The 25,409-nt window shown below is 43.5% G+C and overlaps 3 protein-coding genes across 3 annotated transcripts in view; 1 reads left to right on the forward strand and 2 right to left on the reverse strand.

Moving 5' to 3' along the window:
• The window catches only part of LOC120812490 (cadherin-13-like), a 150,256-nt gene that overhangs the window by 81,077 nt on the left and 43,770 nt on the right, over positions 1-25,409 (forward strand). Inside the window, exons 6-8 of the mRNA XM_078097984.1 lie at positions 14,351-14,533; positions 14,619-14,872; positions 24,635-24,777. Coding sequence (XP_077954110.1) covers positions 14,351-14,533; positions 14,619-14,872; positions 24,635-24,777 — 580 coding nt within the window. The remainder of the gene's footprint in view (positions 1-14,350; positions 14,534-14,618; positions 14,873-24,634; positions 24,778-25,409) is intronic.
• On the reverse strand, positions 3,299-7,093 carry LOC144391329 (uncharacterized). Its single transcript, XM_078097952.1, has 2 exons — positions 3,522-7,093; positions 3,299-3,371 (listed from the first exon to the last, which is right to left on the reverse strand). Exon 1 carries the CDS (start codon positions 7,005-7,007, stop codon positions 4,086-4,088), a length of 2,922 nt encoding a protein of 973 aa, XP_077954078.1. The 5' UTR covers positions 7,008-7,093; the 3' UTR covers positions 3,299-3,371; positions 3,522-4,085.
• On the reverse strand, positions 8,535-10,880 carry LOC144391338 (uncharacterized). Its single transcript, XM_078097958.1, has 2 exons — positions 10,641-10,880; positions 8,535-10,490 (listed from the first exon to the last, which is right to left on the reverse strand). The coding sequence occupies exon 2, from the start codon at positions 9,831-9,833 to the stop codon at positions 8,535-8,537; it is 1,299 nt and encodes a 432-aa protein (XP_077954084.1). The 5' UTR covers positions 9,834-10,490; positions 10,641-10,880.

Here is a 25,409-nt window from a genome sequence, read left to right on the forward strand (position 1 = left end):
CTTAGAAACACTTGTACATGCCTTTATAACTAGTAGACTGGACTATTGTAATGGTCTCCTTGCAAAAAAAAACTGTCAGGCAGCTCCAGCTTGTTCAGAACGCTGCTGCTAGAGTTCTAACAAAAAACAAAAAATGTGAGCACATTACACAAATTCTTAAATCCTTACATTGGCTCCCAGTATGTCAGAGAATTAATTACAAAATCCTACTGCTCACGTATAAATCACTACATGGTTTAGGGCCAAAGTATATCACTGATATGCTTCCACTACATAAGCTTTCAAGATCACTAAGATCTTCTGATACCAATCTGTTAGTGATTCCCAGAGTAAATACATATCATGGGAAAGCATCATTTAGTTACTACGCAACAAACAGCTGGAATAAACTTCCTGAAGATTTAAGACTTGCCCCAACTCTGACCACGTTTAAAACGCTTCAAAAAAGACTGAAAACTTTTATGTTCAGCTTCGCCTTCTGCTAAATTTTACCTACATTGCACTTTTAACCTCTGCCTTTAATTAAACAATTTAAATAAGATTTTAATTCATAATTTTATTTGCTGTTTTGAATTGTCTTTTAATTCCTGCATTTTATTTCACTTTATTGTATGTGAAGCACTTTGAGTCTGCCTTGTGTATGAAAAGCGCTATACAAATAAAATTGCCTTGCCTTGCCTTGCCTTATTTGCGAATGTTCATGAGAACGAAGGAAAGGTCTGGTTTATTTTGCTTGAACCGGGCTCTCGTCCGTCTTCCTGTCTTCATCCCTGTGTGTGTGTGTGTGTGTGTGTGTGTGTGTGTTCACAGCCTCGCAGGCAGACAATTTAAAAAAGGTCTCAGCCAGTGGTTTGAAAAAAGCAAACAATGCAATGAAAGACACATTAAAGGCCTGTATAATAAATATTAGGCAATTTCCATGGTAGTGTTAATGAGGCAGAGAGCTTTCGGCGTTCGATAAAGGGGACCTATGTGTCTTTGCCGTCATGTCAGGCTTCTTTTTGCACCTCCATCAAAATCTCCTGCTTACACTACACGTCATTATTCACCCATTCACTCATAATCAAACACTAAGGAAACGGCTGCGGGGAGAAAGACGTTGTCTTGCCCAAAGGACTCACTGGTAGTAAGATGGGAGCTGGGATCGGACCCTCACTCTTCTGATTTGGAGTATGACCCTCTCTACCTCTATCACGCCGTACTGCTCTTTCATGTGGGCTTTGCTATGACTAAATTAAACCAACTGCTGCAAGCGAAAGGTCCAGGGATCCAAGTCATTAAGATTTGTCCTCCAGGCGGTGTGGGTATCTGCACCCAAGATATTTCAGTCTGAGTTAGAGTGTCAAAAATTGAGCACCCTGCAGAGTGAAAGAGACATTTCTAGAACCGTGCTGTTAGTACGGCCGAATTATACTGTCATCTCTGGCCTTGTAAACGCTAAAACAAGAACCACTCGGCACCAACACTGTATCTTATAATACTAACTACCATATACATATATACATTTATATATTTGGCAGTGGCAGGTCAGTGTCCACATTAGGATCTGATGATGCAGACAGGAATCAGCACCTCCTCACTTCCCCTCAGAGAGAGGTGAGACCATGTGACTCATTAGTTGATTGGTTGTCTCATCGGTAGGAGGAACTATCTCACCAGTGAGTTAACACATATATCTTGATATAAAAGGAAATATTTCATTTGTACGGTGTATATATGACAGTCGTTTTCATACATAATACATTTACATAATACAGATGATGTAAAATGCTAAATATTTTCAACCACTACTGATGACATACTCAGGTGTGTATCATATGTGAGGTTTGTCTAGCTGTTCCAGATGCTCTGGTTTCCATTCGCTTTGGTTTGGCGTGGAAATCAATCATTATTGATAAAGTAGTTTCTGTGTTAAATAATTGTTTATTATTCTATACATTTGGTGCCTTCCTAGCAATGATACAACATACAACGTTTATATCGCATAGAAATTGATGCAACTCAATTTACATTTTAAGTAAAATTAGTTAAATTTCTTAAGCGGAGCAGCAAAATAGTTTACTATGATACTGTAGAACAGCGATTCCCAAAGTGTGGGCCGCGAAGGTACTGCAGGTGGGCCGCGAGAGGTCATTTACAATAAATGAAGTTTTTTAATTTTCAATTTTTAAAAGTTTGAAATTAATAGAAAAATATTTATGATGCGGCACATTAGTCATGTGAAACATTAGTTGATTAAGCACAAACAATTTAAATGGACAGATTAATAAAACAATAACGCTCTCGCTCGAAACGGCTGCTCTTGTCCGCCTGTCGTTGTTCAACAAACGGGGCGCCCTTTTGTAGTATTAAAGTCAATATACCGTATTTTCCGCACTCCAAGGCGCACCTAAAAGGCTTTAATTTTCTCAAAAAACGACAGTGCCTTATAATCCGCAGCGCTTTATATATTTGGATTAATTGGTTAATCAGTTGATCCATACTGGTTGTACATGGCGCTCAAGGCGCTCAAGGCGCTCTGCGACGGCGAGATGCTGAGCGGCGCTCAAGCGCGTGAGATATGGAGCTTGTTTCAGGGCGCGTCAGAGAAACAAAGCTGTCGTTCTTGCCGAGCACTTCATGAGATTAAAGAGCGAGAGACGACGCCCTTTTCTCTACAGTAGCTGAACCATCTTAACGGGGAAAATAGGTTATTCTAAAAGCAGCCGAAGATTTAAGGCGTGGATGGCGAGGGGGGCGGAGGGAGCGGACGCACCTCGCAGCATCGATCGGACCCTGAAAGCACCGTCTCCACCTTACTGTCAAAAACAACAACAGCGAGCGCGTAGAAAACTCCTTCCAGCGCGAGCAGAGATTCTCCTCGCAACAAAGTTCATGTTTCGCAAGCGAGCAAATACCTCGCGGAGACGGACTTTTGCTCGCGGATGTTTGATTTTGGTAAAATGGTCATTTAATCATTATGTTTTGATCATAGTTGTGATTAAAGGTTTGGTTGGGCCGCGAAAGATTTTCAGATTTCAATTTGAGCTGCGGCATTCTTGAGTTTGGGAACCGCTGCTGTAGAAGATATTCTGTAATTAGGAAATATGAAAGAATAGACGCAGACGCGACAACGCCAATAGCAGGAAATGTGATATGGTGCATTTATTTTTAGGAACAGTGATTAGTGATTCCAAATCAAATGTTCCTATAACCGGTTCACGTGAATCACGCACATATTTCAGACCGTAATGACGGACAAACAAAGTTATAAACAGCGTTGTAGCATCCCTTCAACTTGGAATAAACAGGCTTGGGAGTGTTTCCAGACGGGTGTACTTTAATTCAGATGAGTGTGCATAGCACCAACACCAACATCAACACCGTGAAAACTAAAAAGGGAAATAACAAAGGCAATTTAGCCAGATACAAAATAATCCTTTGACAAATGCACTTTAGCATACATGAATAACAGCATAGCAGGCAACAGTCATTATATAAAATGAATTTTCATGAAATACAATTACAAATGAACCACATACCTCGCTCCGCATATCAAAGGGTGCTATAAAGTGGTAATCCAGGGAAGTCCGCCGCCATTAGCTTAATGTATTAAGTTGCTAGCTAGCTTCTCGTGTCTTCTATTAAACAGATGTGAGCACGAGCGCGGGCGATTAATCACGTGAGCGGATAACATGATGTCAAAATAAAAGTCACATAAAATCTAAGTAGGAAAAGGATCATCAAAATAAAAGAACACTGCTAGTGGTCATTTACACTCCCACCACTCATGTTATGAAGAGTGAAGACAAGGGTCAACCTGGCTGAACGGATCATACTTGAGTCCTGTCTGTATCAGTATTTCTAGATGTGTGTAGGTGAGTATTACTTAATTTCTAGTAGAGAATAGACTGTCATGAGGAAATAAATGGTGCAGACAACAAGACTGATTACTCACTCTCGAGGAGGAGAACTAGTTTCTGAATGGGTCTTTCTATGATCAAAGGTTTGGTAGGGCGATCTTGTTTTGCTGATGTTCTTTCCCCTACTAACACCTTGACGCGACGCACTAGACCATCGCTCCCCTTTGTGGTTTCAACCACTCGTCACAGGTGCCACTGATTTCTAGGGGTGTCTTCCCTTATAATGACTAAGTCGTCTACCTTAAGGCTGCGTCGAGTCGTATGCCACTTTTGGCGTGTGGAGATGTTCATGAGATATTCTCTCTTCCACCAGCTCCAGAACTGTTCAACAAGGTACTGGACTCTTCGCCACCTTTTAGTTGCATACACATCCTCCTTCTCAAATTTGCCAGGCGGTGGAAGTGCAATCTTGGACTTCATCAGTATGAGATGGTTTGGAGTTAATGGTTCGAGTGAGGTAGGATCATTTACTCCGTTTACAGTTAACGGGCGGCTGTTCACAATGGCCATCGCCTCATAGAACAGAGTTCGAAGGGAAGAGTCGTCGAGTCTGCCTAAGTATTGACAGAGTGTGGCATTTAAGACATTACGGACAGTCCGAATCTGGCGCTCCCACACGCCGCCAGCGTGACTTGCTGAGGGAGCATTGAAGATGAACTCACACTGCTTTTCTGCGAGGAAGCTATCGATTGTTTTGGTGTCACATTGTTTCAGTGACTCTTGGAACTCATTTCTAGCTCCCACAAAATTGGTTCCTTGATCGCAATGGATTTGACGAACAGCTCCTCTGAGACTAATGAAGCATCTTAGGGCGTTGATAAATGCATCTGTGGATAGGTCCTCAAGCATCTCAATGTGAACAGATCGAGAGGCAAGGCAAGTGAAGATTAAGCCATAGCGCTTTTGCTCTTTGCGGGCTTTCTTAGTGATGAATGGGCCGAAGCAATCGATGCCACAGTATGTGAAGGGAGCAGAGACTTCCACACGTTCCTTAGGAAGCTCTGCCATGCGTTGTTCTTCTACAGGCCGTCTGAGTCTTCTGCACTTCACACATCTGTGTATCAGCTTAGCAACTGAATTACTTCCACCAATGACCCAAAACCCATTGGCTCGAAGTTCTGTTAGAGTTTGATTACGTCCTTGGTGACAGATCCTCTCGTGGCAGTGGGTCAAAATCAACTTGGTAATATGTTCTCCTTTGGGTAGAATCAAAGGGTGTTTGACTTCTAGGCTTAAGGATGACTGATCCAGTCTTCCACCAACACGAAGTGCTCCTCCTTCTAAGATGGGATTCAAGCGAAACAGAGGGCTGGAGTTTTGAAGACTTTTTCCCTTTTGAAGTGTCTCCATCTCTTGGGAGAATGCTTCTTCTTGTACAAGCTTCACTACCGATTTGGCAGCTCTTTCGCGTTCTTCTACACTCACAGGTTTGCCAGGATGAATTTGCCTTGAGTTCAGCCTCTTGATTCTTGCAATGACTTTCAGGAGTTTTGACCAGGAGGAGAATCGATTTAGACGGGTAAGAAAGTCTGACTCGGAAGGTTCAACCTTAGTTGTGAACGCCTGCATTGACCTGACCTCAGGATCACCGACAAGCAATTCAGGAGTGAGGCGAGACTCTGGATGTATTTCTTGTTCCCACAGGAACTTGGGTCCTGATAGCCAGTTTGTTGAGGAGATGTCCACTGCGTTTAGACCTCTCGACGCATGGTCAGCAGGGTTTTCTGTTGTGTCTATGTAGTGCCATTGGCTGGGGCTGGTGTGCTCTCTGATCATTTGCACACGATTGGCAACGAAGACATGGAACCTTCTTGCTTCATTACTGATATAAGCCAGGACAACTTGGGAGTCAGTCCAGAAGAATTCTGCATGGATCGGCATTTCAAGCTCGTTTCTCAGCATGACACTTGATCTTGCGGCGACCACTGCTGCTGAAAGTTCCAATCTTGGAATGCTTGTGAGTTTTGTAGGCGCAACTCTAGCCTTTGCCATCACAAGGCTGCAGTGAACTTCACCATCTTCATTTTTGCTTCTCAGATAGGAACACGAGCCATATCCTATATTGCTGGCATCGGAAAAGTGGTGCAGTTCCCTTGTGACAGTTTTGCAGAAGCCTTGTGGTTGGTAGCATCTCGGTATTGAGACTTCCTTCAGCCTTTGTAGGTCGCTCTTCCAACTCTCCCACCGTCGACTTAAGTCTTCGGGAAGTGGGTCATCCCAGTCAATGCCTCGACGACACAGTTCCTGGAGGATGCACTTTCCAGTTAAGATAAACGGAGCCACGAATCCGACTGGATCGTACAAAGAAGCAATGACGGATAGGATTCCACGACGTGTGGATGGCCTGGGTTGTGGGTTTACATTAAAGCTGAAGGTGTCGTGTTCAAGGGACCACTGGACACCAAGAGCACGTTCTGCTGGAGCTGCATTTAGGTCCAGATTTAGGGGTTCAGATGTGACTGCTCTCTCAGTTGGGTCCACAGAGTCCAGAACTGATCTTTCGTTTGAGTTGAACTTGTGTAGACGCAAACCTCCTTTCTTGCACAACTCTTGTGCTTCAGCAATTAACTCCTTTGCTTCTTCTACGGAGGGGACGCTGATAAGCCCATCATCGACGTAGAAGTTCTTTTCAACAAAGGCTGATGCTGATGGATAATCTTCCTTGTGTTGACGTGCCAAGTACTTCAGGCCAAAGTTGGCACATCCGGGTGACGAAGCGGCACCAAATAGGTGGACAGCCATTTGATACTCTTGAGGCTCTGCTTCGAGGTTTCCATCCTCCCACCAGAGAAACCGTAAGTAGTTCCGTAATTCAGGAGAAACGTAAAACTGATGGAACATTTTCTCGATGTCGCATATGATGGCTACAGCCTCTTTCCTGAAACGACAGAGCACTCCAAGGAGAGAGTTGATCAGGTCAGGACCTGTTAGCAATGTATCATTTAGTGAGACACCACGGAACTTCGCTGAACAGTCAAAGACGACCCTTAGCTTCTCTGGCTTCTTGGGGTGGAACACCCCATGGTGTGGTATGTACCACGTAGTCTGTTGTTCTGTCGCAGGAGAGGCTGGCTCTGCGTCGCCTTTCTTTATCATATCCTTCATGAAGGCTTTGTACTGTTCTTCATACCGCTCGTTATTTTTCAATCTTTTCTTTAGGTGCTGCAGTCGAACTGTTGCCAGCTTCTTGTTGTCTGGTGGCTCTGTGCTCTTGAAAGGAAGGGGCATTTCATAGTGTCCATCTTTCCTTTGAGTTATGTTGTCACTCAGGAGCTGAATGAAGCGAACGTCGTCTTGTGACACATACTTGTCTTTATCTGCATACTTCCTTTCATTGAAGTCTGATTCCAAGACCTTCAGCACGTCATTGGTTGATGGCGCTGGTATTTCCTTCACTGTCACTCGATGGACGAATCTCTGGTTTCCCTGGCGATCCAGATGTGGATTGGATGAGCCTACGATGCTCCAGCCGAGTTCCGTTCTCTGGGCGAACGGATCATTTTCGCCTCCTATGACAACTTCCTGGGGGGCTAGCGCCAACGGGCAATCATTTCCAATTAACAGTCCCACCTCACAGTCCTTCAGCAGTGGAAGTTTGTTTGCTAGATGCTTTAGATGAGGCCAGAGCAGCGCTGTTTCGGAAGTCGGAATGTAGGACTTGTCGACCGGGATGAAACCACGAGTATAGGCTTGGCGCAGCTGAATCTGTTTTCCAGACTGTAGTCCTCGAACTTGTAGACCGCAGACACTTTTGCTTGCTATGGGTGTGTCAACAGCTGTCATGGTGCTCAGTTTAAGCTGTACTGGTTTCGTCTCCACGTTCAGCTCTTCGAGTAGGTCTTCCAAGACGAATGTCGAATCACTCTGCGTGTCTAGAAGAGCATACGTTATAACTTCTTTCTGTGGTTCATTTGCAGATGACATGAAAACAGGGACGATGCTTGATGTGGCAAAGACGCGCTGCGTCACTGCATGGGACGTCACTTTGATTTCTTCCTGACTAACGTCTTTATCTGTGGAAATGGACTGTTTCTCTTTTGCTTCCACAGATCGGTTCTCTCTCTCTTCATGTAGACAGGTGGGGTGACGTCTGCTGCATATGACACAAGTGTGTCGCGTTTTGCAATCCTTACTGTTATGTCCCTTTCTCAAACATCCGTAGCACAAATTGTTTTCCCGTATGAAGGCTTTCTTATCTTCCAGAGATTTTGCTGCAAATGTAGGGCACTTTACGACGCCGTGCATCTCATCTTTGCAGATAGGACAAGGTGGCTTCGACTTGGTGCTGAACACTTTCTCAACATTTTCTGTGGGATTGTTCCTTTTAGTGTTTGTGTGAAGTGCTCTAGCTCTCTTGGGCTGCCTGTCATCTGTGGCCTTGATCAGAAGTGGAGAGGCGACAGGGTTACATGCTATTCGAGCCTCCTTCTGGATGAACCTTGTGAAACAGGAAAAGCTTGGGTAATCCCCGGATTCGTCCAACCTTTCCGTGACGACTCTGCTCCATCTTCGTGTGATCCAGTCAGGTAATTTCTTCAGCAGCTTGTGGTTCTCTTCACAGTCGTCCAAGATGGCCAATCCCTTCACATGAGGCATCGCTTCAACGCATCCTTGCAGGAAGTCAGCAAACTCTCAAAGTGCAGCAGGATCACTGGTACCAACCTTGGGCCACTTCATGAGCTTGTCTCTAAAAGCCTTTTGCACAATGAAGTGGTTTCCGTACCTTTCTTCCAGGACCTTTAAGGCCCCATGATATGCTTCTTCTGAGTTTCTATAGAAGAATCCCTCTACAGCTTTACGTGCTTCTCCACTCAGATAGTTTTTTAAGTAAAACATTTTTTCGTGAGCGGGGAGAGGCTGGTGGTCTATGAGGGCCATGAAGGACATCTTCCAGTCTACATACTTTAGGGCTTCTCCAGAGAACTTTGGTGGCTCAGGAGCAGGCAGGCGATTCATACTGAGTGAGTTAATGAGAGCTTGAGTAAGGCTATCTTTCTCATGAGATGCTAGCGCTTTGGCGTGCGCTTGTGGAGGCTGGTATGCGTTGGCCATTGGATTAAGCTGGCTTTTGGATTCAACTGTGAGATCAGTCTCTTTTAGACAGTCTCTGAAGTCATGTTCAAAGCTCTCGTATGCGTTTACTCTCGCCTCTGCTATTCTTACTTCTGACTCTGCTTGAATTTGCTGTAGTCTTTTCTTTTCCTGACGCATATTTGCCTCTATCCTTTTAAGAGCTACTTGCCTTTCATCTTCTAACCTTTTGAGAACTAGCTGCTTCTCTTCTTCTAACTTGCTTAGAACTTCTTCTTGAGCTTGTATTTGATATACTGCTTTAGCCTTTTCTTGTTGCGCTGCGAGTTCTGCTCCTGCATCTAGATGTTTGCTTGAGCCCTGGGAGTGGATGGAATTTTCTGCCAGAGAGAGTACAGTATCTGTCTTTGTGTGTCCGAAGATAGATCCATACTCATCCTTCTTAAGTGCCATCCTCACTCGTAGTTTCTCAAGTTCAGGATTGAAGACCTCATCTACAGTTTCAAGCCGCTTCTCTATTATTTCGCTGATCTCTGCAGTGAGTGCTATACAAGCATCCATTTTCGGTACAATGTCTGGTGTGGCATCATGGTTGCGCTGAATGGGCTCATAACGTTCACTTACTGCACTGTGTCGACTTTGGATTTCTTCTCTGATGTTATTTAGTTCATCTTGAGAACAGAATGATTTTAGTGCGGTCCTAATCTCTCCTGCAACTTCTTTCCAGTGGCCATAAGCTTTCATGAATTCTTTCTTGTGTTTAATGGCTTCCTGCTTGTGCATTTCTAATCCCCTTTCTGTAAACGTTCTTTCACGTGAACTAGACCTGACTGGCTTTGGGTTATCCGTTTTCATCGGTGGATCATGTGTGCTAGCTACCTCCTCTCCATTAAGTGACATTTTTGTTGAAGTTGTGTTGCGGTTTGGTTATCTTGAACTACTACACTACAGTTCAATTACTGAAATAGACTAATAGCTCAAGTACTTAATATCAAACATGCACTGGGGCGATTATCATCAACAGAAAATGTAGGCTAACACACAAACAGCTTAGCAAAGAATGCTATCATACAGATTTACCCATGAAAGAATTTACATTTAACAGGTTCGATTTGTTCAATAGTTATTCAATAGTGTTTTCTAAAGTTGCCTTTCTGTATCTTTAAATGCACCTTTCAAATGTACGATTAGCTTAGAGCATCAAATATGCAGTACATTGTTCATAAAAGGTGACTTCAGTCCCCCACACAAACATCACTGTTCGTAATCAAAGAGTCCCTGTGGTTGAATGCAGCAATCAGCAAACAAAGAGGACCGATCTTGCCTGGGTGCCGGTTGAAGTGAGGGCGTTTGAACAGCAGGTGGCAGTCTTGTACACAAATGGCGGACGGCAATCCTTCTAACGTTGAGTTGAATTTTCACTCCACATCATGGTCGAGTTTTCACTGTAGCATCCCTTCAACTTGGAATAAACAGGCTTGGGAGTGTTTCCAGACGGGTGTACTTTAATTCAGATGAGTGTGCATAGCACCAACACCAACATCAACACCGTGAAAACTAAAAAGGGAAATAACAAAGGCAATTTAGCCAGATACAAAATAATCCTTTGACAAATGCACTTTAGCATACATGAATAACAGCATAGCAGGCAACAGTCATTATATAAAATGAATTTTCATGAAATACAATTACAAATGAACCACATACCTCGCTCCGCATATCAAAGGGTGCAATAAAGTGGTAATCCAGGGAAGTCCGCCGCCATTAGCTTAATGTATTAAGTTGCTAGCTAGCTTCTCGTGTCTTCTATTAAACAGATGTGAGCACGAGCGCGGGCGATTAATCACGTGAGCGGATAACATGATGTCAAAATAAAAGTCACATAAAATCTAAGTAGGAAAAGGATCATCAAAATAAAAGAACACTGCTAGTGGTCATTTACAAGCGTCATCAGAATGACAGCTTTGAAAATCATGGGAGTAACTTTATCCATTATCCATTCATTTATCCATTCATTTATCTTTTTTCTCTTAAGCTCCCCTGCATCAAATTGTTATCTTTTGGCAGGATGGCATTACCCTGAAGATCTATGGGAGAATGGAGAAAGTCAGCTATTAAAGAGACGGGAAGCAGAAAATCAATGCAACGCTAGTTTTTTCTTCTTGAAATCCAAAATGTCAAAGTGTGAGACACTGTGATATATGCCCTCAGTCAACTCTGCATCAATCTGTGTCTCTATGCACAGCGTCTCTGTGTCTGTCCGTCTGTATGCTTATGTTTACCTCACAGTAATCGGCATGCATTGATGTGTGTGTTGTTCGGTGTTCATTATTTCATCTACAATTAGTCTACTTACACCTTTGTGTGGGTGTCTGTGGGAGGTACTTATTACTTGAGCTTTGGGCTCACATTGTGGGGACTCGCCAGTCTTTTGGGGACACTGTCACGGTGTGGTTTTATTTCCTGCCTTATTTTGTAGTTTCTGCTTCTTGTCTATGGTGGTTAAAAGTCTGTGTGTGAGTCCTGCCTTTCCCCGCATCCCTGACAGAAGTTTGCGACCTTCTGTCAGGAATGGTTTTCAAAAAGCAAAAGGCCAACGGGCAAAAACGCACACAGGAACCGGGGCAAAAGGCGGGCAGGAACGAGGAACATCCAGGATCATAGACAAGAAGCAGAAACTAAAAAATAAGGCAGGAAATAAAACCACACCGTGACAGACACGTCTCCGTAACCTCAGGAGGGGAAAACTTGGTTAAAGGTCAAGGGCAAAGTTCAGGATTAGCCAAGTGGTGGTTATTGTCAGTTTTAGGGTAATTCTCTAAATCAGCGATTCCCAAAGTGTGGGCCTACAGGTGGGCCGCGAGAGGTCATTTACAATAAATAAATAAAATGTTTTAAATTTTAAATTTTGAAAAGTTTGAAATTAATATAAAAATATGTAAAATGTAAAAATGGGGCGCCCTCTTAGTAGTAGTAGTATTAAAGTAAATATATATGGCATACAAAACATACATTGTCAGTTAATACATTTTGAATCCGTTAAATTCTTAAGGTCATTTAATCATCCCTAGTTTATGTTTTGATCAGAGTTGTGATTAAAGGTTCGGGTGGGCCGCAAAAGATTTTCAGATTTTAAATTGGGCTGCGGCATTCTTGAGTTTGGGAACCGCTGTTCTAAATATGTGTCAGTAATTGTATGGTCCTGTGAAGTGTTCGTTTCACTCTTGGTCCTCCGGTCATCATCTTAATCAAAGTGAACTCAGCAGGAAACACTTTAGTAACTGACTTACTAACGGATTAAATCAGACTTTAAGGCAGACCCTTTTTCTTCCCATCCTCAGCCATCTCGGTCATAAAGCGTTTACGTCAGTCCGGACTCGACGCTCCGCCTCATTTCCTTCAAGTCTTCTAGGTTGCTGGCTGCTTTGTGCTCCAGGTGGGGTTGAGGCCTCATCAGCAGCTGGGCAGGAGCCTGGTGGCCACATCCCACGCAATACACGTTTCCTCCAACGGCATGACTGCCCCACATGATTAAACCCAATCTAAGTGGCTGATGTCTGTGTGTCTGGGCTATATAAATATATATATAGAGCTTGCAAATGCTGTTGCTCTTCTGATGTGCAGAAGGGGACGACTAGCGATGACGTGCATTTGTCTCTGATCCCGATACATGTGTCTTTGAGTACAAGCAGTGGCGGCATGTAAATGTCTCTTACCACTTCAGGGTTCTTTGCTTAATCTAAGGCGATGGCTGTTAGATTTTAATTCTAGTACATCCCACTTGTTTCACAATGAGCAGGGGGCTTTTTTTTAACGTTTCCAACAGCCTCCTAATTTTCACATGGTGCCTTTGTGCCAGTCCGCCTCGGGCTCGCAGGACAAAAAAAGGCCAACGATGCCCATGTGGGTACAAACATCCCCTTGTACGAACATTGTGTGCCTCCTAAATGAGTGTTCAATGGTTCCATGTTTTTTTTTTTATAAACGAGCTTTGAATGAATAAGAAAGGAAGAAAAGAAAGCGAAGAGGTCATTCAATGTTTCTGTCTTTTAAGATAAATGCACGGAGCCAGGCGGTGTAAGGCAGTAAAAGGGTAATCTGTGAAACAACAATACCGGGGGCTGACAGGAGACGCAATAATCTAAGCTGGACCAGCACTACCCTTAAACAGAGTGTTCTGTGTCTGAAATATTACACTGTAAACTCTGACACCATAATGGTCCTGACACGCACACACACACATAGCCAGTCAGAGCGTAGCTTGTGCCTGCAGCTTCTGCAGGGGTACCCCTGTTCAGGATGTGGTCTTCAGTGAAATCCTTGCTGGCAGGATGCATCGATTGGGAATTTGATTGAGGCTCGCTGCCAACAATGATCAGAGAGGTGAGGAGTGATTGACACTGAAAGATAGATGAGATGCAGTGTGGAAAATCCACAACAAGTGTGTATTCTGATGCTTGTGTGCTTTTTTTGCATGCATTTCAATCTGGAGAGTTTGTTTGTTTTTTGATGGGGCTTGGACTCCATCATGCCGCAGGAAAGTTTTTAACGTTTGCCTGCACCAAGGCGATTGGTTTACGGTAACGACACCCACGTCTGATACTACCCGACCCCGCCCCTAATCAGCTGGCTGTGCGCCCCCAGGGAGAGAGGAGGCCACCAGGGAACGGCACAGCCTGTCCAGTCTTCCTGACTGAATTTTCACCTAAGCTTCATTTAAACAAAAAAAAAGCTACTTTCTTAGACTCGGCTCCAGATGATGGGACATTGCATTCATTCTACTTCATTTCTTTTTTGTTTATGTTCATAATTTAATTCCCTTTTTTAAGTTTTTTAAGAGTATATAAACAGATTTTTCATTTTGCAGCTGCAATAGTAAGACAAAAACCAAAGGATGGACACAAAGTGAGAAAACTCAATGAAGACAGAAGCTTGACAGTATAGTCCTCTCCCTTAAAACACCAGGGTTTTTTTTCAAAAGGGAATAACATTTTAAAAAGGTGCACAAAATCGGTTTGCATCAGTGTTTGCCACAAAAATGCAACGAGTTTATGCTTGCAGTTTAACAAATGTTGAGTACATTTCCATCCTCATAAAACCTCTTCGAGGCCAATTGTTGAGAATTACTCTATCCTGCATAGTTGACGATACGTAGTTTTGTTCCTTGCAGCCTTCTTTTTTTCTTGTCTCTGTTGCCGCATTTCAACGCTTCTTCATGCATTTCTGACACCAATGAGAAAAGCAAGAAACCACCAGAAATAGTCTGTGCAAAATGCAAACCACTGCAAAATGAGTAGTCATGAACTCCATAGGGTACCTTAAATGAACACTCTGGCAAAGAAGATTGTTCTATTTCCTCAGTTCCTCAGTTCATCCTGCCCGCTAACGGGGATCCGTCTGTTTGTCTCCTCTAACAGTTTGAGGCGCACGTGTTCGAGGGCTCCAGTGGAGTGGTGGTCAACCTGACAGTGGACGACAGGGACGACCCAGACACGGGGGCGTGGAGGGCGATCTACTCTATAATCAAAGGAGATCCCACGCTGAGCTTTAAGATCCAAACCAACCCGGACAATAACGAGGGAATGCTGTCCATCTCCAAGGTAAAGAACGTCAAACTATGCAACGCATTCATATGCCGCAGTCTGTAACGTCATCACCCTTCCCCTACACTCCCTTTTTCCTCAGCCTTTGGACTACGAGGCCAAAGCGCCCCACACGTTACTCATCAAAGTGGAGAACGAGGACGCTCTGGTTCCCGATGTCGGGTATGGCCCCAGCTCCACGGCCACCGTTCACATCGCGGTCCTGGACGTCAACGAGGGCCCGGTCTTCTTCCCCGACCCGCTGATAGTCAGCAGGATGGAAAACATTCCTATAGGCAGCTTCGTGGCCTCACTTAACACCACAGATCCAGATATTCTACAGATCCAGAGCATCAGGTAAGCATGTGGTAGAAATCCATGGAGGTCACGAGGAGTTACAATAGTGAAGGATGCAGTGCAAAGAGACACAATCAACATGTTTTAATTCAAACTACACAAAACACTAAAGCAATAAAGAACAGTACTAAAGACATTATGGAATCCAGAATAACTGAAACATTATATATAGATATATGGCTATTATAACTCTGCGTTAGCTCACTATTGTCAGTAATGAGCTTCCCAAGTTTCTCTCCTCTCAGATTAGAAACATAATTTAGTCTTGTCTGCTAATGGGACTCTTTGAGAAGCACTTAATGTTCTCTCATGTCAGGGAGCTTTTAGATATTTAATGCCACTCAATCCGATCTCCTTTGTCCCTGTGTACACGCTTTTTTCCTTCGCCCGCTAGGCTGCTTTATCCGTCTGTGCTTTTGCCAGTGCAATTTGCAATTTACTGGCACAGGTCTGAACCATCGCCTCCAGTCAACTGGAAAGTCACAGAACGGGACCACTCATTAACTTTAACTATGTTACAGAAAATGCCCTTCACTCAAATATTGCCGTCTTCATAACAGGATGGCTATTAGTTTCACTATGTTCTACAATAGAGCGCATTCATCTTGCTGCGAGAGGAAGCCCCACTTTCTTTTACAAGATGGGAAAACTCATCATTGCATTTATTGGATTTCAGGCCTAATTTGTTCTCGATTTAGATGGCTCCCTTTCTCCATCCTTGGAGATATGTATCATTGAAAGTAAATACATTGGCCAAATAATGACCCGGGGGAAATAAAACTCACCACATTGTGGCTTTAATGCTGAAATAACTGACGCCGCTTCCTGTGAGGACCCAGCCATCGTGTCCCTGTCAAATGCTACATAATGCTACATAACCTGGAGATGCTGCAGGTATCTGCAGTCTGCGGCGTCTGCAGCTGTGCCCTCAAAGATGTGACAAGCGGGGGGTCTGAGACCACCGGTCAGCTCACATGACGGATTGAATTCCAAACACAAACCCTGGATTTAAAATCCAAACAACGTCTGTTCATCAAAAGTAAGCAGAGATGAAAGCCTTAGTATATAGACATAGATAACAGATAGAACCACGCCACAGAGGTTTAAGAGATCTTAGATCATTAGTGCTTTGTGGCTTCGTTCTGAATAGATACCACTTAAATTAGAAAGATAGAGAGTGTTTTATGTATTTAGAAAGATATTTTGTATATTTCACTTTTCTTACTGCATTCAGTCTGGATCTTTTCTGCCTTTCTTAAGTGACACATTTACCACATCAACTGTGAATAATACTATTATACTACAACATATATAATAAGTATGTTGCCATGACATAAAAATAATAAATTCCCATTGCTCGCTCAGAAAAGGACCGTCTATGTTTGTAAGTGGTTTTCTCATCTTCAGCAAACCTTTCTGTATTTATTTCATGTCCTCCGTGTTTGTAGTTATGTCATCCTGTGACATTTTGCCAGCACCAGTGACTTTGAAGCCTCATAACTGTGAGCCACGGATAGGTTGACGACATTGGGAAGGCGGACGGTTGGAGATGTGGAAATAGGGAGACAGGGTGCACGGTATGAAAAGGAATAGGAGGAGATCTGTTTACCGTCACCTTTCCCACCCTGTCCGTCTCTGCGTGCGTGCGTGTGTGTGTGTATGAAGGGGGGGGGGGGGGGTTTGTGCCCTCTGGGATGCATATGTCAAATGCATTTGACATGAAACACGATCGCTGCGACTCTGTTGCCAGAGTGAGCAGCACACCGAACCCAACACACACACACACACACACACATGCATTCTTGTGTATTTGTGAGGACTATTTGAGATTAATGCATGTATAATAAACAAGCCCGCTCGTGTTTATTCTCCACTTTACACAACGCATGTGAAGATACATCTGCTGAATTTGAGCAAATCAACACATGAAAGATTTCATTAGACTCGGCAGCTTATACATATTTGCAAATAACTTTTGTTACCTGGGGTCCTTCTGTGATTTATAATAATTCAATTTAATCTTTGGCAAATGTGCAACATTTCTGGACAGTAGTTCTACCCAAAGAAAAATCAGGCCCCATTCAGACAGTGTTAATGGGGAGAGAGGGGGGGGATTTACCAGTTGGGGCTTGAGAAAGGGTGATTAAACTCAATAAAATTTTATTTTAAAAAAAGACACACTACGATGCACAAGTTCTGCCGAGATGCAATTTTTCAATTAAAATTGTGGAAAACAGTTAAATTCAAATCCTCAAGATGTGATCGGATTCACCCAAATGAAATGTCTTGGCACAACGTCTCCTCATACCACATAAAGTATGACGGCGAGAGTTGTCGGATGCTACAAAGGCTGACCTGCGAGGGGTCAGACGGGGTGCTCACAAAGAGTTTCAAGGGTTTGAATTGTGGGGTTTTCCTCTAGTGTCCCTCTGCAGAGCGAAACAGGCGTGGTCTTAGTCTCCTCTATTCCCTCCCTTCGCTTTCGTCTGTCCCTCACAGATGCGGAATGGCTGATTGCAGGCTAATCTGATTTTTTTTCTTATTCATAGCAGCTGGGTAAAGGCTTGCCAGGCACGTGGTGCAGGAGGAAGGAGAGGGGCACAGGCTTTAGTTGTAACGTCAGAATGCCAGGAAATAATTAAAACAATCCCCAAAATATGCCGAGAGGAACAGGCAGAGTGATGCTGTGCTGTGAAGCGGTTTGCAAATTTATGAAAATGATGTTGCACCCAGTGAGGAGAGCCCACTTGTGCGCTCACACACACTCCCGCGCCTTCTCCCTCGTGTTTCAAATTAACGTCTTTGTATACCCTTCTTTGCCCCTAACCAAATATTGATAATGCAAACCTTTCGTCCTCGTCTGAGAGCTCCGCTGATGCCGCTAAGTAGACATGAGCGGCTTCAGCACACTCGGCGGACCGCATGCTGTTGGTAGAGGGCCTCCTCTGAGACTCTAGCTGGCCCGGAGAAAACAGTGAGCGGAACGAACAAAGGGAGCCTTTGAGGTTTTGCGAAAAAGGTAAATCAACGCGCACAGCGCGTTTTTGGTCACACTCTCTCAAGCCTGATTGGAGCCAGGACCGTGGAGTGAGACAAAGCAAAGGGACGGCCCTCTTCGGAAAAAGAGGAGATCAGAATGTAAAGAATATAATAAAAGATGTCACGTAACATCAAGGACTTTCTCTCCATCGCTCAGTGTCTCTCTTTCTACTTTTCTCTCTTTTAATTCACACACGCGACGGCCTGATCCGCCTGTTGCTTTGTGCGTAACTAATCTATAACCGGGGTTGTTGGCGAGCGGTGTAGTTTAATGTGTTCATCTAACCCGCTCCCCGTCTACTCACAAGTTAAGGGGATGGCTTGACATTTTATGCATGTAAGGATGAAGATGGACAGCAAGAGCTTCCCCCCCCCCACATCTAGTGAAAACATGCTCTGAAAGTCTGCCGTGATTGCCAATTAAACCCCTCGGCCTTCTTGTAATAAACGCATATGTGCATCCACTACTGTGGATACCTGAAGTAAAACTCCACCTGGCGCTTCACACCTCCGTTTACACCTTTTTATGCAAGTTCACGTACTTTCCGCGCTGACACGTAAAAGACACACCCTGACTGAATCTCTGTGACAGGTGATTGATGCAACAGGCGGCAAGGTTTGCTTTGCGCTTATGTATGGAGCCGCTGCACGGCGCTGATACAGAGCGGAGAAATGAAGAGGTGTGACGTGGGTAATTTGTCCACATGGCCTGCAGCAGCAACTGGGCACCTCAGCTCCGCTCAGTACAGCTCAAGTTGAAATCCAGCCCGGAGCGGCTGACCGAGACAAAAGGAGTCCTTTTATTTTTCAACCACAAAGGCTTCAAAGCCAATTGTTGTCTATCTTTTCCTTCCTCTGTAAATTACACTTTTTCGCCGAAATTTCAATGCACCCTCCAAGTTTTGTCACTGCCTAAAAGCAACACAAATGGTTTTGACCTGTTATATTACAGTTAATACGTCACTTTAGCTCAATGACGTGTTCAGAGTGAACGGCAGAGGTTGCTTCTGTTCCTATCTTGGAAGTGGGAGTTCTGGTCCAGGTCTTATGCCAATAACTGGCTCCAGATTCTTGCAATGAATGTGGTAACTTCAGGTTCATGGTACTTTAAGGGAAGGTCTGCAGGGGAAATAAACCAAAGAGCATTTGTATGTTTATCTTCACCATTTTATTAATAGACAGCAATTATATTGATACTTAAATCTCAATATGATGTTTGGAGATGTCGCTTTAGCTCATAAAACAACAGCAGTAATTTGGAATCATGTTGCTGACAGTGGTGAGTCCTCTTTAAGCTCGGGTTTTGGTCCCCACCAACTGCCGAGGGAAATATTTGGCAACTAAAGTAAATGCTTGACTTGGTTGATTATAGCAGCGCTCACTGTCTGTCTCCCACTGGAAGCAGGCCTGGTGACGTTAAGTCAGCTTTTACACTGCTCGCTGTAACAGTGAGACCAAACTAAATGTTGTCGGCCCAAAAAGAGTCACGGCAAAACGTCCTGTAGGTTTGTCTCTACGAGTGACATCTTTCACGTACAAGTAGCTGTGGAATCAACTAACCCAATGAGCAGTGAACTAAATGCACACAGTCCATTTTAAACATCAATACTTCTTTTTTCTTCAGATTTAAATATCTACCTACTGTATTTACCTTCTCTATTAACTGTGCCACCCTATCACAGTTTAGACTGATTGACTTATTTAAATGTGTACAAGTCACGTCCTAAATAGACGCAGGAATCATTGGGTTCGGCCAGTTGACGTTGGCATTGACGCATGTTGGCTTTGCAAAACTGGACCCGCACAGAACTCTGACGAACGAGGGGATAATTCATTGGCATTCCACATTTATTACACAGTCCCAGTCGTCATGTGTCCCTGTCATATCTCCATTCTCAATCCCTTTTCTCATCTTGCTCTCTCTTCCCTCCTGCTCTCGCTTCACCAGCTGTGGATTTGGATGAGTTGTACGTTTGTTACGGCCAGACACAATTGGGCGCAACCTCCTGCACCTTTAGTCCTTTTAGTTCAATTGTTCTCCTATCGGCTGCTCACTCTCACTTAGGAGCTCTCAGATAGAAACACACCGTGAGCATCCTTCCTCTCTGTAGGTTAGACTTCAATCACAGGGAGTTCCTGCGGACAGGAGAGAGAAAAATAAAGTGATAGAGGGACATTTAAAGATGTGATGATAATGTAAAAGCCCCAAGAGGGTGGGGGCTGAAGACGAGAGGAAATTGGAGAAATTAGAGGAAGAGAAAAGTGCTTAATAGGTTTTTCTAGAATATGCTGCCATTGCCGTCAAGTTTGTGAGTATGCACTTGCGTAAGTTGCAGTGCACTGCAGAAATCTGTAAGCGCTGAAAACACAGACACTTGAAATAGGAAGACTAAGCTTTTATGTGGTACTGAAACACACACGCACACACACACTCAAAAGAGGGTCTGGTATTTTATAATAGTTTCATAGGAAACAGACAGAATAGTCTGCTTTTGTAGTGAATTAATATAGCAGAGGGTCATTCCAGTCTTCTCTCTTTGTGCACCCCGACAGACACATACATATTCAATTTGGATAAATCATGCTTTCAACCTCGATAGAAAGACCTGGGAATCTCACTACTGCGTCGGTTGTGTTTGAGCGTCGTCTCATTCTGCCTCATCATCTCTTCCTTACTGCTGAGCTCTGCAATCTGCCGAACGGGGGTCTGGATTTCGACCTCTCCGGTGCCCCTACTTGTATTCACTGCGTACTCCCCAACAACGCGCGGCCCTTTGAATGCAAAGTGACGCCTGAGTAACCCGACACAGGGTTGTTGGTAGTGAGCTTCATCATCTGATGGTTGGAAAATGGTTTAAAAGACGATCCAAAGTAACGTTGCAATAAATAATAATCAATCCATATTGCTTTGATATTGTATGAATATACTGTATATTTATACAAGAATACACGTGTATTTTAAACTACCCTTTTGAGATCACATTTACGCAAACATTTTGGTCGGTTTAGTATCGTAGTCAATCACACAGGTTTGATCATATCGTCAGCGTCCTAAAAAGCTGGAGGCGACTTCAAGATAGGAATCAATTAAACCAAATTAAAAAGCACTTCAATGGTCAACATTTTCATATAAGAAAAGTGTGATTTCCGATGTAGATAGTACATTTTTCAACCCAATTTCAGTATTCCTGAAATTGATCCTTCATCAATATTAGGTATGTTGGATTAACAGCATTAACTATGTGCATTAGAAAGATGAACCACGGAGCTACATAAATGCATCAGCTCTTAGAAGTCGTGCAAGCTACAGATCTTACTTCAGAGAAATAACACAAGAGCCATAAATTTATTTGTGCTCACTTCTCCCTTTCTATCTTCTTACTAAATTAGCTTGACTTGTCTGTTACTTATTCAGTGTACCGCCGCACCTGCTTTTGCCACAAAAACACACAGATGAGCACAATGAATGCAAGCACTTTGCTCCTGACGTAATGGGATTATGAGTGAGCGGAGAGCCTCTTTCTCTCTCTCTTGCTACCAAATCCCCTTTGAGTTGTCTGAGAAAACTGAGGAACGAGGCTCAGATCAGAGTGAGAAAGAGCTTGTCTGTCTTAACACACCCACAAGAGCAACGGGGAAGCTCTGTTCTCATATAGAAAGCAATGACTTGCATGCTCGATACATATCGGCTGAGACATTCCTTTGAGTTTTCATCATGCACAGTTTTGTGCCATCGTGTTGAAGCATTTGCTTTACAGAGTTTTGTCGTTTTTGTTACCTTATTTAAAGCCGGCAAATTGATATTCAGCCTGTTTTTTTTACTGCTTGACAAAACGTCAGTGCACACATTTTTCTGGATCCTAGTATTTAAACAATCAAATGATAATTGGAATCTAACCCACAATTTTAGCCAATCGGTTCTTTTAAAGAAACGGTGAATTGCTTCTCAGAGGCTGGTGTAAAATAATTGACCCTCGTAGGTTGGTATTGTATTATGTTTTTGGCTCTGGATCACTTCTAATGAGACAGCTGAACCTGAGACAGATGCGACTAGACTCATGCCAGCTCTGTTCAAGCTCCTCTGTGTCCTCTTACAGCTAAGTGCAACCTGTGCTGCACACACACACACACACACACACACACGCGGGCCCTGACTGCCCTCTGATACCAACAATAGCCACAGTGGTCCCTCAGGGTACGGCTCTGCAGACCGGGGGAAGACCAGCATGGAGGGCACTGTGGGTGCCTCAAGAGACGGCTTTCGCTGCCACTCAAGCAAAAAACATCTGGACAAATCCTTCTTCTTCTGCCTTGAGAATTATTCCACACTGCAAACAAACAGTGCTACACTACAACGGAATTCAGCTCCCCGTTGTGTGTTCTACCTTTTTGAACGTGTGTATTTGCAGCTAAAGGAGGACATGTGTGACCATTGTGTTTGGGCACTGTCTCATTTGTTGACTGATGTGTTTGAGCCCTCTCTGGTTTTGGAGATAACAACGTATAACCAGATGAATATTCCTAATGGATTTTTAAGGTCTTTCTAATTTGCCCCATAAAGGGCTCTAATGACCTGTCCCCATGTTTGCACATGGGGGAGGAACAGTGGATCCAACTCATTTAGCGGTTACCCTTGAGCCTGCACTAAAGCAGACAGAAGCATTACACTTCTTTGCATCTTCAACTTAAGGAAGAAGTGTCATGGCCTGTTATTTAACAGTCGTCACAGCTCTGTTGTGTTTGGCTGCCAGCGATGGGAGACAATACGTCTCTGCAGGACATTCGCAGCTTTTGTGCTTCAGAGTGTAAATATATACATTATGTATATTTTGCATGCATTCATTTGTGTCTGCGTGTCTCTGTGTCACAATGTGGGAAGTAACACAATGTCTGTCTGCCATTAAAGCCGGTGATGGGAGGAGAGAAACATGGAGGTCAATAACATGTGAGCCTGGCTCTGTTTTATTGGAGTAGCCGGGCTTATAAATCATGTGGTAGATCGTTTTTGTATTTGTGTGTGGGTGTAGGAAAGCGCACGTACAATGGAATATGTGGCATTATTAATAGCACATCAGGAAAAACTGCCTTTTTTTGTGTTACAATACATCTGTGTTGGTTAGTTATAACTGGCAGGGAAAGTGTGTGTGAGTAAGAGGGAGAAGGGGGGAAGGTGTGAGAAGAGGCTGATTGCAAAGCTATTTCCCAAGGCTTTGTTGCGCTCTGTTAGCTGAAGAGCTCCATTTCAAAGACAATTTGTCTACCGCTGAGCGCTTTGGCAAAGCGGAGAAACTCTGTGGTTTTGTGTGTGCCTGTGAGTGTTTGTTTTATCAACTTTTAGCTCCGATTTAGCTCCGATTTAGTTTTCAGGCATTAACAGTATGAGCTTCCTCTGCATACTGTTACCTATTCTGGCCGCGTATAAGATGTTCACAACAAATAGAGATTTAAATTAAATCCTTTATTTTAACCAATCCTTTTCCTCCAGAACAGTGAACAGGCACACACACACACACACACACATTACACTCAATGACATTCATTTCCTGCAAGCCCTCAACCCAATCATAACCGCCACTTGTCTAATACCCATAACCTCGCTATGAACATGACATGTAACGTCATGGGCACACGAGTCTTGCTCTGAATGTGAAGTTGTGTTCGCGCAACACCAGTGAAACACACTATGTATGTTTGTATCTGCCAAAGAAACACAGAAGCTACTTGTTTGTGAAAATATATGAAACGGTCCCATCTTCGATGTCCATGGTAAATTGTTTCTCAGAGCAGCTAAAAACAAGCCTGCCTGTTATACTCAAATTAAGGAAACATATCTGGATTTGTCTTACTTTTTTCATGTATTTGTTAGCTGCTCTCGTTTCTCCAGGATCTGACAGATTTGGGTCAAACATAACAAAACAAATGTTTACTTACAATTGTTTCTTATAATTCTTTTTCCTGAGCATAAGCATTTATCACCTGATTTCACATGCTGTCTTTTTTATTAAAGCAATAAGGTACGAGAGGCAGTACTTTATCGTCCAGTAATGTACTGCAACAGTTCGGTTGTGTAGTTAGGCCAGACGCACACCGACCGGCAACCCTCAGTTACATTATTGAAGATAAAGCGAAAGTATAAATAGTAAGTAAATAGCTGCCTTTCAGCAGAAAATAGTTTTAGCCACCAACCGTTGTGTAGTTGCTGTAAACAGCATCGGGTCTCACACCACCTCATTCATTTACATCGCTCATGACGGCCACCTTAATTGTCCGGTTGCGAAAGCTCGCATTGCCCGAAACCGATCATTTGTGGGATTTCCGCCATCGAGCCAAAGAGCTAAAGAAGAAAATGTCAATTAACGGTCGCGCAAAATCTAACCTGCTACTTTGAGTGCGCAGTGATATAAAACGCTCAGTTCAATGTGAACAGCAACTGTACATTATCGCTCAATAATGTACACCCCCGTATTATAATAATAAATACATCACTGGTGCTCGTATGGTCACAACTTCCCGTAGCTTTCCCTACGGCGTATGAATGGGTGTGAACGATGAGTCCTGACAGCAGGTGGTATCATGAATAGTGGCCCCTGCCATCAGGGTCTGAATGAGTGTGAATAGATGAGTGGCAGCTAGTTTGAAAGCACTTACAGTGGCTGTAGGACTAGAAAGGCACTATACAATCACAAGTCCATTTACAACTTTTCGTTATCAACGTTCTTGCAGGTACGCTGTTCTGCGAGACCCGGCTGGCTGGCTGAGTGTGAGCCCAGTCACAGGAACCGTCAACACCTCGGGCTCCCTGGACCGCGAGTCTCCGTATGTCCACGACAACAAATACACAGCTGTCTTCATTGCCACCGATAACGGTGAGTACAGGGACCCCACCGTATAAAGACGAGGTTGGAAACAGAATACGATGTGGTTAAATCATTATTTCCAAGGAAACAACCAAAAAAAAAATATTACTGCTTGTTTCTTCAAGGTCTGTTTTTCAACAATTGAATGAGGACATAGAAGCTTTAACAGAAAATTAAAGTTTGTCCTTCACTTTTTCATTTAAATGTGTAACACCAAACGGCTTAGTCTACCTTAGTTACATCTTAAATAAACTATTTAAGGTGTTCAGTTCATTTCAAGGGTGTTACTGTATTCTGATTTTATGTGGCAGCTAACAAAGCTTCATAGATCCGTTCTCGCTGAACGGATCTATTCTAAAGAATCCCTCGTGTGTGACGAGTATCAAGGCAGAAATACTGCAGCAAATGTAAAAAAAACAACAAAGCATAGTTCCTTCTTAGTACGGACTCCCGGTGAAAGTGACATTATCCCGCGGTCACAATGCGATGGCCTTCGGGGGGGGCAGCGCTTCTAATGGAACATATGGTCGCTGGTTGCCTGCATGAGTGGATCTGCTGCTCTGAGACTTTCAATGGCGCAGATGAAAGTGTTGAGAGCCCCAGCGTGACTCTCCTCCTTTTTTCCTTTTTTTTTTTTCTGG

The sequence above is a fragment of the Gasterosteus aculeatus genome, chromosome Y, assembly GCF_964276395.1.
Source record: "Gasterosteus aculeatus chromosome Y, fGasAcu3.hap1.1, whole genome shotgun sequence".
NCBI classification, from domain to species: domain Eukaryota; kingdom Metazoa; phylum Chordata; class Actinopteri; order Perciformes; family Gasterosteidae; genus Gasterosteus; species Gasterosteus aculeatus.